Source organism: Anolis sagrei, chromosome 6 (genome assembly GCF_037176765.1).
Source record: "Anolis sagrei isolate rAnoSag1 chromosome 6, rAnoSag1.mat, whole genome shotgun sequence".
NCBI classification, from domain to species: Eukaryota; Metazoa; Chordata; class Lepidosauria; order Squamata; family Dactyloidae; genus Anolis; species Anolis sagrei.
The window spans coordinates 109,859,235-109,873,483 of record NC_090026.1 but is presented as its reverse complement, the minus strand read 5'-3'; the positions used below and the strand labels follow the sequence as shown (position 1 = coordinate 109,873,483).

The following is a 14,249-nucleotide window of genomic DNA, read 5'->3' as shown; positions in this document are numbered from 1 at the left end:
TTTGTGAGACTCCAGGATGAACATGCACACAACAAGAACAAAGCCACTTCCCCAAAAGTCAAGATCTGCTGAGTTCCCCTGATCAACTAATTCCAAGATCAGGTTTCAACTAATTCCAAGATCAGGAGGGCTTGGCCTCCTTCCTTGGCTCTGAAATTCCCACTTCTAACAGCTTCATCCCCTGCAACTCATCTCAGTGCAAAGACGTTTATGGTTAACCCTCCTCTCTCTGCCTTTGGCTCTGTGGGTGGGAGCAAGGAGAAGGAAGGGTTAAAAGGAGGGTCTTTGGAAATCGGATGCCAGGGATGTCTCCAGAAGGGCTGCGCCTTCGCATTCCCTTCCAGCCTCTCACTTAGGGGTCAGGCGGCTTTTTCTGGGTCGAAAAATCACCCCCAGCAACGTCCTTTCTTTGGATTTGCTTGTGGAGTCCGAGAAGAAAGTTCTTCCCAAGCGACTGGGTTTTTGTTCTTGTTTTAGGATCCATAGTGCCTCCTCTTTGGGTAAGAGAGCCTTCCTTCTGTTTCTGCTCGCGGTGAAAGGAATGAATGAACTTCTGAAAGAAAAGTTTCCTCAAAGTGTTTGCTGTGGGGGGGGGGGGGGGGGGAAGGCTGTGTGCAATCGGTGAGTGTGTGTGTATTAGAAAAGGTTGGACTCTTTAAATGGAATAGGTTTATCAAGTTAGACATTGCTTTTGGAGACTTTTCAGATAAATAATAATAATGAGATCTATATGCTGGATTTATTATTATTATTATTATTTACTCTTCAAATGGAAAAGGTTTATCAAGTTAGACATTGCTTTTGGAGACTTTTCAGACTGATAATAATAATAATAATAATAATAATAATAATAATGAGATCTATATGCTGGATTTATTATTATTATTATTATTTACTCTTCAAATGGAATAGGTTTATCAAGTTAGACGTTGCTTTTGGAGACTTTTCAGATTGATAATAATAATAATAATAATGAGATCTATATGCTGGATATTATTATTATTATTATTTATTGGCACAAGCTAGTCAAACTGGTCCCAGTGGTGATTGGTACACTGGGTGCAGTGCCTAAAGACCCTGGCCTGCACTTAAACACAATCGGCGCTGACAAAATTACCATCTGCCAGCTGCAGAAGGCCACCCTACTGGGATCTGCACGCATTATTCGCCGGTACATCACACAGTCCTAGACACTTGGGAAGTGTCTGACATGTGATCCAATACAACAGCCAGCAGAGTAATCTTGTCTGCTGTGGACTCATCTTGTTGTGTTTCAAATAATAATAATATTAACACTTTATTTGTATTCTGCCTATCTCCCCGAGGGGACTCAGGGCGGATTCCGAAATACAACAGCAAACATTCAATCCCGACATAAAACAAACACTGACATAAAATCCCTGAAAAATCCCACATATGAAAATAACATGAAATCCTAATATCCAATTCAAGCCTAACATCAGTAAATTAAACCTAACATTAAAAAAGTAAACTACACGTAGTCAGACAAAATTATATAATAACATAAACTCTAAACAAAACATTCATATTAATTTACAACAGCAATCAAGGGTTCACAAATTGGTGTGGGTTGTTTATGTAGTCGAATGAGGTTATTGGGTTGGCATGGACCAGGAAAACCCAATACAAATACTTCTCACCCAGAGGACAGGCAGGGATCTCTCAACCATGTAATCCAGTGGTTCTCAACCTTCCTAATGCTGCAACCCTCAACAACAGTTCCTCATGTTGTGGTGACCCTCAACCATAAAATTGTTTTCATTCCTACTTCATAACTATAGTTTTGCTACTGTTATGAATCGTAATGTAAATATCCGATATGCAGGATGTGTTTTCATTCATTAAACCAAATTGGGCACAAAACCCTGGGGCGGGGGGGGGGGGGGTATTGATTTTGTCATTTGGGAGTTGCAGTTGTTGCGATTTATAGTTCACCCACAATCAAATAGCATTCTGAACTCCACCAATGATAGAATTGAACCAAACGTGTTACACAGAATTCCCATGATTAACAGAAAATACTGGAAGGATTTGGTGGACATTGACCTTTAGTTTTGGAGTTGTAGTTCACCTACATCCATAGAGCATTGTGGAGTCAAACCATGATGGATCTCGACCAACCTTGGTATGAATACCAAACTATGCCCAAATGTGAACACTGGTGGAGTTTGGGGAAAATAGACCTTGACATTTGGGAGTTGTAGTTGCTGGGATTTACAGTTCACCTACAATTAAAGAGCATTCTGAACCGCACCAATGATAGAATTGGGCCAAACTTCCCACACAGACCAACAAAAAATACTGTGTTTTCTGATGGTATCGTATGGTGCTTCTGTGAGGTTACCCTGAGTCCCCCCCCCTTGGGGGTGAGAAGGGTGGGGTATAAATATAGGAAATAAATAAATGGCCTTTGGTGACCAATCTGACGCCCCCTTGTGACCCCCCCCCCCCGGGGTCCCAACCCCCAGGTTGAAAAACACTGATCTAGTCCTCCTCTTCTACATATGCTAGTGAGCAAAAGTAGGTCTTCAGCTGTTATTTGAAGGAGAGGAGGGAGGGGGCCAGCTTTATTTCTTTATGGGGGGAGTTCCAGACTTGGGGGGTGACCATGGAGAAGTCCTTCACTTGTTTCCACCAGCCGTATTTGAGATGGTGGGACCGAGAGCAGGGCCTCCTCCAATGACTGCAGTGCCTGGGGCGGTTTATAAGGGGAGACACTATTGGTCAAATCTAATTCTCCACCATTGGTTTGTTCATCTGTGGTACCTAGTCTGTGTAGAATTGATTGGGGGAACCAGAGAAGTAAATGTAAAATTCAAAACGTTCTGGTCCCAAACATTTCAGATAAGAGATACACAACCTGTTGCAAAAAGATTTGCATACTTATTCGTCTTTTTCTTTTTTTGAAATAGATCTGGAGGCTGGATTCACAGTTCCAAGGAAACATATAAGTAAGAGTGGAAATCTCTTTGTCTCTGTTCCACTGAGACATGATCTCTCACTTTTTCCTTTCCCAATCTATTTTCTTTCTGTGCCGTTTCCTGAGGATGGATATGATCTTGCCTTGTTTTTATTTCAGCAGTGTGAGAACAGTGGCCCGTGGACTGCATATGTTCTCTAACCTTTTATGTAACCCTGCTTAAGCCTTCATGTTGGAGAACCTAGATATTTCTATGGAGATGTTCTCTCAGATTTAACACAAAAGAATTTTATTATATAGAGTTTTCATTTTTAAATGGGACCTGTGCCCTAATGCCAGCAAGTGTGGATGCCTGACTGTATAAACATCGCCCCCAAGAGCCTTTTCAGTTGGAGATTGTGGCATAAATTCACTCCCTTCAATTGTCCTGATTAATCCCCTGCCATCCCACTTTTTCAGCTGCTTTCAAAATTTCTCATTTTCTGTTTCATCCTTCTATTTCCCTTTTTGTCTTCAACTAACTTCAGTTGCTGCAAACTGAGCTCAAAATTCAAAAGTAGTTTGCCTTCAATTAATTCAGGAGTGGGAAGAGTAAGGAAGGGGTATGATTTTGCCCATCCCTGTAGATTCAGGCAAAAGCAAACTGCAGCAGTCTCTCCTTGTTTGGGTGTTCTTCCTCACTAATCACTTCTTCTGTCTTGACTACATTCTCATATTGCTTTTTTTGTGAAATGTATACCCCTGAAGTCACTAGATCCTGTTTGATCTTGGAAACTTAGCAGGTTAGCCCAGGATAGTATTTGTATGGGAGCCTATCAACAAATAATAGGTATTGCATGTTCCTTTTCAGAGGAAGAGTCTGGCAAGACCACCTTTGAGTAGTCCTTTCCTTATAATTTATAGAAATGTCATAAGTCAATACTTGACTAGGAGGTATCCACACATGTAAGTAACTTAAATAAAGTAAATTCTAAATAAATCTCTTACAGATGTGACCAGAGATGCTGTTGGGACAGCTCAGCTGGACTTGCTGTTGCTGGCTTGTTGTTTGCTTTTGGCTTCTGACTGGAGAGGGAAGAGACGTTGGCACCGAACTCTGTAGAGGCCTCCAATGTGGCAGGACCAGACAGGATGAGCAACTACCTGGCAGACAACTGTGCCAAGGACCCCGTTGCTCAGGCAGGGCAAATCGCTCCTCCCGTGCCTTCGCCCATATGGGCACCTTTGCTCGAGGACAGCCCCACAGCAAGCTATACCTCTCTGTCCAACAACAGCAGGAGCAATATCCTCTTGTGGGGAGAGGGGTTGAACATGCAGCTCTGGCCATGAAGAACACAAGGGAGAATTGCCCAGGAGGAGGAGACTGCACCCCAAGGGCTCCGAATGGCACTGCCCAGAATTGCAAAGGCTTTGAGTGCAGGCTGGCCCTGCGCATTCGCCAGAAGCCCAGACTAGCTGGTCAAGCTATGCCATGCTCACCAAACCAGGGAGAAGGTTGTCCTGAACCCACACTGGTCAGAGCAGCTGAGATAGCTGCCCAGTTCATTGGGGAAGACCTTGCCTACACAGCATCGGATTTAGGAGGTGGTGCTCTAGGCGTTCAGCTTACTTGTGATGTTAAACCAGGTAGGTAGCAGTCTCTGAAAGATTATAGAAGCGTTCTATGTTCTTCACAACCTGGAGAAGTGATTATTTTTGGATTATGTCACCATACTGGCTGGGGACTGCTGAAAGCTGTAGTCAAGAAACTACTTGTGGTCAAGTCATTTGCTCTGGTCCTTCCAGTGGTTGTAGAATAGTTAGATGAAATGCTAGCTTTAGATAACAAGAAAGTACACTGGAACATATTCACATACAGAAGCAATAAGTCTTTGATGTAAGCTATGGGTGGGAATTAGCCACCCTGAATCCCCATGGGGAGATGGGGCGGGTTATAAATAAAGGTTGATTGAGTTTATAGATTGATTGCTTCAGAATGGGGGGTTGCTCTGGAAGAGCAAGTTATGCCTACTTACACAATTATCTTTGAGGCTTGATAGATTCAAATCATAGATGGATTCTGGACTTTTAATGGTTATACAGAAGAGGGAATGTCAGCAACACTGACTGTTGCAAACCAGGTAATAAGCAAAACCTGAAATTTTCTCTCCTGTTATCATTCTGACAAACCTATAATGGGTTCCCAGCTGATGAGCCTGGATGATGTTTTGGCAAGGAACCCAGGTTTGCCCCTCGTTTGACAAACAGGGAAAAGGAGTGACATATTTACAGCTGGTACCTGCAAATACTGACCAGTTTCAATCAGGTTCCTCAAAGCTGGAAAGGGGATCTCCATAATAATTGATCAGTGACAGCTGTTGCTTCACCAGCTTGGACTGGGAAAAGGCTTTGGAAAAGGAAATGCAGAAATGCTACAAGTTGTAAATGGAACCTCCACTGATCAGATTAGATCTATGGGCCATTCAAGGCAGGTTGTGTGTGACTCACAATCAATACTTTGTCTAGCCCAGGGGTCTGCAAACTTTTAAAGCAGAGAGCCAGTACATGGTCCCTCAGACTGTTGAGGGCCAGACTATAATTTGAAAAAATGTTAATGAATTGTCTTGTACGCTGCATATATCTTATTTGTAGTGTAAAAAAAATGAAAGAGCAATAACATATTTTAAATGAAGAACAATTTTAATCAATATAAACATATCAGTATTTCAATAGGAAGTGGGGCCTGATTTTGGCTGATGAGATAGTAACGGTAAGTTAATTAAAATTGTTGTTGTGTGCCTTCAAGTAGCTTCAGACTTAGGGTGATTCTAAGTCTAAAGTTTATGGCAGGGGCCAGGTAAATGACTTTGGAGGTCCACATCTGGTCCATGGGCCTTAGTTTGAGCACCGCCAATCTAGCACAACCTGAGTGATGCTACATTGTAGTACTGTGGTCACTTGACAGGAATGTTTTGCTGATCTGGCTGTCCAATTGGAGTGCTAATAAACAAAGCCCAATATAAGGGCTGGCAGTTGATAGCAGCAGGTGTGTGTCTTGCTAACTACCCAGAGATACTTCCAGTGATTAGTGTTTGCAAGCTCTGGATTATGCTAAGCACCTTCATTAGGCGAAGTGCCAGATGAAGATGTTAGTGTTACCAATCTGTGCAAGAATATTGTTTGTTCTCCTAGCTCAGTGGTTCCCAAACTTTGGGCCTCCAGGTGTTTTGGACGTCAGCTCTCACAGTTCCTAACAACTGGTAAGAATTTCTGGCAATTGAAGTCCAAAACACCTGGAGGCCCAAAGGTTGGGAATCACTGGCCTAGCTTGATGGAAGTTGAATATCCTTTTCCTGACTGGTACCAGACTTCATTCATTTCTGTTCTTTGGCTGTTCAGAGCTGAATGATCACATTGGTTATCTAGAGCAGCCTCCTTCAACATGGTACTATCCAAATGTACCAACTACAAGGCCTATAATTTCCCAGCTGATGTAGAGGCTATCAGATTTATAGTACAACACATCAAGATGGCACACAGATGGGAGAGACAGAGATTCTTAGTTTCTAAAAAATGGTAGCAGTTGTAAGAAAACAAAATAAATGCTTAGTTGTTTGTATTTTAGGAGAAAATGAAGTCCCATCAGAAGATGCTCTTATACTTCAGCTCCAGCTTAGCAAAGGTCAAGAGAAATTTGTTGAAGCTCTGAAGAGTCAGCAGACGTTAATCATGGATTTACAGCAAAAACTAATGGAGCAACAGAACGTATTGGCCACTCAGCAGCTGGAAATTATTGAACAACAAAGGAAAATGTATGAGCAAATGGATCTGATCAAGGTCCAGTATGGCATGCTTTTTGACACAGTGAAACAAATGTCATTTCAGGGTTTGCAAGAGGATATTCAGCATTATTTTGAAGCCAATCTCCAAGGCCTCCAGAACCAAGCCAGGAATCACCTCCAGAAATCCTACTCTGTGCACAAAGTAGAAGTTGATGCAAAAGTGATTGATATTGGAGAACCTTTAATGGACTGTGGTCTTTGTGAAAGTGATGAATTTTGCAATTTCCAAAAGACACCCTCACAATGTGAAAAATGCACCTTATGCCCTGCTGGTTTTTTCCAGCTGTCTGAGTGCTCTTCAAATGCTGATCGGATATGCCAGGTAAAGTATTGTCATGCTTTAAACTTCAACAGTAAACAGAGTCACCATCACAGTAGTTAAAGATCAAGACTGTATCTGCCTTTAAGTAATTTATCATAATGGGTTTAGTTGTTTTATTATTTATTCAATTTGTGTTTATTATGATTGAGACCTAGATCTAGATACTTTCCCCCCTCATCCTCTCCACTAATTGGATTTTATTTGCAGAGAAGGGAGAAAATTGGGTAGATGCCTTGCTTTTCGTAACATAATTCCCTTTATATTAAAGTTTTAAGCCTTTTTATAGCTGAAAGAGTACAAATCCTTTAGAATGGGGAGGCCAACTGTGGCCCTCCCCGATATTTCTTTTTATGGTTAACTCTTTTGAGGATTTACCATTACAAAATGTGGTTATATAGTCAACCCTTCACATTCACCAAGGTTAGGGACACAGAACCTTCTTGAAAGCGAATTGCTATTTATTAATTGCGGGGAAAAAATCTCCAGCTATCTCTAAGTCCTCCCATATGGTCAACTGCTGTTGAAAGTTGACAATGGAATTGCTGTAGAGAACCTAGAAATTCCTACAGAGATATTCTCTTTAGGAATTTCTAATTCTCCAGCATGACTGTATGGTGAACTTCCAAAGAAGGTTGACCGTAGAGTCACACTGGAGTGCCTAGAGATTCCCAGAGAGAGCGATTTAATTAAATTCATAAATAATCAAATCTGGAAAAGTAAAACTCATAAATATGGAGAACTGTTTTGTTTGTTGAAAAGAGAGGAAAAAAAGAATTAATTGACAATTTTGTTATGTAGAAAAGGAACTATAGTCAGGAGAAAACCTCAAGGGGACAAAAAAAATCTATTACATGATTTGGAAGTTCAGAGTATGTAGAACTTGATCTCTGAAAGGAAAGTTGTAATCACAGTAATAAATTGGAAAAGACATTTATTCATTTGCATTTTGCTACAGGCAAGGGATTAGCACATGACAACAGTGATTTAGGAGCCATGGTGGTGCAATGGGTTAAGCCCTTGTGCCAGCTGGACTGCTGACCTGAAGGTGGGCGATTCGAATCCACGAGACGGGGTGAGCTCTCGATCTGTCAGTTCCAGCTTCCCATGCGGGGACATGAGACAAGTCTCCCATAGGATGGTAAAACATCTGGGTGTCCCCTGGGCAACATCCTTTCAGACGGCCAATTCTCTCACACCAGAAGCAACTTGAAATTTCTCAAGCCAGTTCTGACACAACCCTCCCCCAGTGATTTAATTGATATCTAATGTAAATTTAAGAGTTAGCAATTAGATGTTTATAATCATAGTTTGAATCCCAGAAAAATCCTACAACAGACCTGTTCAGTGTGCATGGTTGTAGTCAAAAAAGTAACTCTTCCAAGCTGTGTTGTAACCTCTGGCTTTGAAGTGGTTATAATTGGTGTACACCTTTTTCTGATTGTGGAGATTAGAATGTTCCCAGAAATGAGTGATTTGGGTTTGAACTTGACTCTTACTATTTTAGGACAGAGATGAGTGCATTGAATCACCAAGCATCTGTGGGGAAAAGATAAAATGCCTGAACACTCCAGGTAAATTGCTATTTTGCTAAGAATGAATGAAAATAGGCAGGTTTACTCACTATGCATTTTAAAGCATGGTGATAGACAGAGAGATGTGGTTATACTCTGCTTATTTTATATAGATGTGCCTTTTTATTAGTCATGATTAATTTGTTAAGATGCCTCAATTGGAGCCAGTATAGTTTGCTATTAAGAGCACATAGATTGGCCTTCTCCAATATGAATTATCTCCTAGATATGTTGCTCTATAATTCACATCATCCCCTAAATAATGGGAATGATTGGAGCTGTAGATGTAAGATGGCATTCTGTTGGTCATGTTCAACTAGATTGGACACATACTGTCAGTTGCTGAATGGAGTAAACAGTTTTAGGCACGGGTTGTTGTAGGTTTTTTTGGGCTATATGGCCATGTTCTAGAAGCATTCTCTCCTGACATTTCACCTCAGGATGCCTGCCATAGATGCAGGCGAAACGTCAGGAGATAATGCGTCTAGTACATGGCCATATAGCCCAAAAAACCTACAACAACCCAGTGATTCCGGCCATGAAAGCCTTCGACAATACAGTTTTAACATGATGATTTAGGTTGCACACATCTGAAAGGCACTATAGGCAATGTGTTTTTGGTTAGTCTGCAACATGTGACTAAAAATGTTGAAACATGTTTTTTAGTGTTATTTTTTAATACTAGTACTTATAAAAACTGTAGATGAAAGGCATCATCTTAGGAGAGATGTTCTGTCTATGAGATAGAATGGGAAAATGCCTATTTTTGATATATGCATGAGTCATCCCAAGAACAAAGATAATGGACTTCAAATGTATTGTTTGTACTCACATGCAGATGTAGTTGACTGTGGAATAGATCAATCAATGAAAGCCCAAACAATTGGGGACACCAGAAGCAGGGAGCCTTGAGCTCTCCCTTGACTATAAGTAGAGGAAGCCTGAGCCTCAACCCCACCATGGTCTAGTAAAATAATCCTTTGTAGATGAGCGTACTCAGGAATTATAAATAAAAAATATGCTTTGCTATGGGAGCGGCAGCTCAACTGCAACACACTCTACATGGGGTTGCCTTTGAAGACTGTTTGGAAGCTTCAGTTGGCCCAATGGGGGGCAGCCACATTACTCACGCAATTCCCCTGTTACATCAGTTCCACTGGCTGCCAGTCTGCTACCAGCACGACTCAAAGTGCTGGGTTAACCTATAAAGCCCTAAGTGGTTCTGGCCCAGCTTACCTGTCCAAACGTATCTCTTCCTATGAACCACCTCAGAGATTAAGATCACTGGGGAGGCCCTGCTCTCAGTCCCACCCCCCTCGCAAGCGCTACTGGTGGGGACGAGAGACAGGGCTTTCTCAGTGGTGGCCCCTTGGCTATGGAACTCTCTCTCCAGCAACATTAGATCAGCCCCCTCTCTCCTAGCATTCAGAAGAAAAGTAAAAACCTGGTAGAGGAAGGTGAGGTATAAATAGGGTAAATAAATAATAAATAAACAGATTTGTAGAAAGATAGAATATCATGGTTCTTGGGAAATAATTAAACACAGGGTTGTGGCTGAAATGGTCTTTTCTTCCTGTCAACAGGAGGATTCCGGTGTCTTGGGATTGCAGAAAAGGAAGCCGCTTTGGGACTGTGTGGTGAGGAATACTTCTTTAACAAAGAGCTGCAAGAGTGCCAAGCGTGCCTTATATGTGATGCTGGGGTGGTTGCATTTCCTTGCTCCACTGTAAGTGATACCATTTGTTCAACAGCCAGTGAAAACAAGCTGTCTGAGTCATGGGCTGCAAACCTTGTTTTCCCCTTGACAAAGTCTGGCACATCTCAAGTCTATCCAGGTTTCAGTTTGCCCATCAAGGCAAAACAGGAATGCAACATTGGAACTGTGGAAAGCAACAGCTTAGTATTCAGGCAACATGGCTTAATGTGGGCTGACTTCAATTTTGCTGTGAAACACAGCTGCAGGAATTTCCTCCAACTTTCTCTCAAACTCAACAACAGCGAGGAAGGCTATGAGTTGAGTGGAGTTCGTATCGAACAGCCGGAAGGTAAAATTTTCCAGGGCGTCAGCTTGAGTGGTGCTGCAGAGGTAGAGCCGAGCCAAACTCTCTCGGTCTTTTTGAAGAGCCCTAATCAATTCTGCAACCAGAGCAAAGATTTAAACATTTATGACCTCAACACACCCTTCAGTTTGTTCTGGTTATCACATGATACAGGAGCCGTGGCCATGACTGCGCAGACTAGCACGGCAATGCACTACCAAAACAGCTATCGACCCACCTTTAAATTAGGTACTGTTTCTGATCCTTACATGCTGACGTTGTCCCATGATGGGAAAGCCATCAAGTTTACTGAAACAGGTGTTGTAAAGTTTGTGTTTCACCAAGCCTTATACTCCATGGGTCAGACCTGTGTCCGTGAAGGCTTTTCCCTAGTTTCTTATCTCAACAGAAATGGCACAAATTCAGAACTGATGACTGTTTATAAGTCTGGTGTCAATTACAGAGACACATCAATATCTGCCTCTGGGGCCACCAGAGTTGGAGCTGGGGATCTTATTAGTTTTGAGATCCTTTCACCAGCACAATGCAATGTTCGCTATTTTGGAGATGGTTCTGGAATTAGCATGCTTAGCCTCATCTGGATCCCATCTGCAGTGTCTGCTGCTCTTTCAGCCTCAGTTTCCATTAAGGGGCTGCCCACAGGAGCTGTCAGGAACAAGTTACTGGATTTTACACAGGTCTCACCCATTGAGAAGCAGGTCTATCTGATATCTACTGGACAGCATGCTCAGAAATATTTTTTGTTCACTGAAAATGGAGTAGCCAGTGTTACATTGACTTTAAAGCTGATCCACTCTTGTAACATGCTCCAGGTAACTCTAAACCAGTTCATTGGTGATCATGTGCAACCTCATGCAATTGCCCAGCAAGTTGGAGGTCAAATGCCAGAAGGAAGTCTCTGGACCAGTGTTAGCCTTCACTCTTCTTTTGAAGTTCTCAATGGTACAATGATATCTATTTCTCTTGATTGTGTGCGTGGCAGAATCAACCATATAGCTCATGGACCTGGAACCAGCCTATCTGTCTTATGGATTTCATCCTAGCAAATCCAAGGATGAAACTAGAATGTAACCAGATTAATGCTAGGATTAAGGAACTATGAGGAGCAACATCCAGTAAGACTGTGTTGGATGTTTTCTTTTCTCCAGCTATATTTGGATGGGAGAAAATAGAGAAGACACAACAAGAAGGGTATAATATGGTTGAAGATGGAAGTAGAGTATGACTCCATATGGGGCATATGTTCTTGGGGCCATGAATCTGTGAATACTACTATCACCACCAACACCACCACTACTACTAACAACAACAACAACAAGCTGTGCTGGAGGACAGAGAATATATCTAGAGAGGATATATTTTGTTAGACATGTATAAATGAAGCCGCAGTTACTGGTACTATGGATACAGGAATCATTTTAATTTCTTTACTTTCAGTTTTTAACTAATACCCCAGGCAGTGTAACACTTTGACTTTCAGTATGATTTTATTTATTAGTAATATTGGTGGGTTGTGATGGAGGTTTTAGTCCAATATATCTGGAGGGCTGTTACGTTGCAGGAAGGTGACTGTGCAGGTTTTTAAACTTGAACAGTTTGGTTCTTAACCTGTGGGTCCCCAGATATTTTGGCCTTCAACTCCCAGAAATCCCAACAGCTGGTAAACTGGCTATGATTTCTGGGAGTTGCAGGCCAAAACACCTGGGGATCCACAGGTTGAGAACCACTTGATGATCACTAAAGACCCTGCTCCTAGAATCCTAATATGGCAAAGGATTTAAAACAAAGCAAAATAAGTTATCAACTTTTAAAAATAAAAATGACTTAAGAAATAAAATAAACATTTCAGGCTGGTAATAGAATAATTTGAATTTGCTTTTTTGAATGACAGTATTAATGTTGGGAGGACAACATATTTCATAGGAGGAGCCCTCAGTGGCACAGTGGGTTAAAACCTTGTGCTGGCAGGACTGAAGACCGACAGGTTAGAGGTTCGAATTCGGGGAGAGTGTGGATGGGCTCCCTCTGTCAGCTCCAGCTCCCCATGCGGGGACATGAGAAGCCTCCCACAAGGATGATAAAACATCAAAAACATCTGGGTGTCCTTGCAGACGGCCAATTCTCTCCCACCAGAAGTGACTTGCAGTTTCTCAAGTTGCTCCTGACACACACACAAAACATATTTCATGCTAAAGGTTGCCATCAAAACACATAGTCTAGAGATTGAGTAGCAATGACTTTCAACTCAAGAAAGACAAAAGTCTAGCAGTGTAGTTGTTCACAGGTATGTGTGTATGAGCCTTCAGGCCACCTGTTTCCTAGGGTTTTCTTACTGGTTATTTTGTGCCTTTAAGTTATTTCTGACTTATGGTGACCCTAAGACAAATTAATGCAGAATTTGTTTAGAGAGGGTTTGTCCTTGCCTTTCTCTGAGGCTGAAAGTGTGTGATTTGCCCAAGATCCATGGCCAAGCAGTAATTTGAACCTTGGTCTCCAGATGTCCAACACTCATGCTCCTAGACCTTTCTGGCTCTCCACCTTTCTATATAAGTGCTTCCAAATGAAAAAGGTAGCACCATTCTGTCAAAGCTGATTCCCTTTTGAGATTTTATTGACTTCAGAGGTAAAACAACTACTGAAAACGTCAAAGAGTATTCGAAGTTCTTGAGTGGATCATTCTGTTCCTTTTCAGAACATTATATCAACTTCACATTTGCAGTGACCTTCAATGTACTATGTGATAATCACATATATGCACTATTACATCTAATGAGAAAAGGTGCCTTCCTAGTGGGTTTTAAAGCACTATAAACATTTTTAATCTTCAGCTTCCAAATTCTAGAAAAATCCTTCTTTAAAAGCAGCTTAAGTAAAATAATGAAAATTTGGTTTATATAACCAGTTGCTGTTTCTTGAAAGTCAAAACATTAATTCTGAGTGTGCACTCTAAATATCTGGTGTTATAAAGAATGTATCTGAATATCTTTTATTACTTTTAATAAATTGTATGTATTTACCAATGTGCACAGATTATCTTGATTATCTTCAAGTGCAATCCTATACTCCTTTACCTGGGAATGAGTCCTGTTGAACTGGCTGGGAAGTTGACATCAGTGTGTACAGACATGTGTGCTGTAAGTATTTGAATATAAAGCAGGGCTGAAATTTAGAACCTTCTAGATCAGGCATGGGCAAACTTGGGCCCTCCAGGTGTTTTGGACTTCAAATCCCACAAGTCCTAACAGCCTCAGGACCCTTCATTTTCTCCCTCAGCCGCTTAAGCGGCTGAGGGGGAAAAGGAAAGGTCCTGAGGCTGTTAGGACTTGTGGGAGTTGGAGTCCAAAACACCTAGAGGGCCCAAGTTTGCCCATGCCTGATCTAGATGTTTCTGAACTCCATCTCCCTGAGTTCTGTTTTATTGGAAATGCTGATCAGAGTTGCAGGCCAAAAAAGATTTTGCGGGCCGTAGTTGATCACTCTATTTTAAATAATCCAAATTATGATTAAGATTGTCGTCTATGCTGGCATTTCTGC

General features: G+C 41.6%; 1 protein-coding gene across 1 annotated transcript; it reads left to right on the top strand.

Annotated features, from left to right (window-relative positions):
* Window positions 1–292: 292 nt before the first annotated feature.
* LOC132778921 (uncharacterized) lies at window positions 293–13,934 on the top strand. Its single transcript, XM_060782431.2, has 6 exons — window positions 293–500; window positions 2,934–2,972; window positions 3,931–4,567; window positions 6,546–7,084; window positions 8,589–8,655; window positions 10,239–13,934. Exons 3-6 carry the CDS (start codon window positions 3,943–3,945, stop codon window positions 11,756–11,758), a joined length of 2,751 nt encoding a protein of 916 aa, XP_060638414.2. The 5' UTR covers window positions 293–500; window positions 2,934–2,972; window positions 3,931–3,942; the 3' UTR covers window positions 11,759–13,934.
* The last annotated feature ends 315 nt before the right edge of the window (window positions 13,935–14,249 follow it).

Coding starts and splice junctions, on each gene's coding strand:
- LOC132778921 (XM_060782431.2), top strand. CDS start 3,943: ATGCTGTTGGGACAGCTCAGCTGGACTTGCTGTTGCTGGCTTGTTGTT. Junction 7,085..8,588: donor ATGCTGATCGGATATGCCAG/GTAAAGTATTGT, acceptor TTACTATTTTAG/GACAGAGATGAGTGCATTGA. Junction 8,656..10,238: donor AAAATGCCTGAACACTCCAG/GTAAATTGCTAT, acceptor TCCTGTCAACAG/GAGGATTCCGGTGTCTTGGG.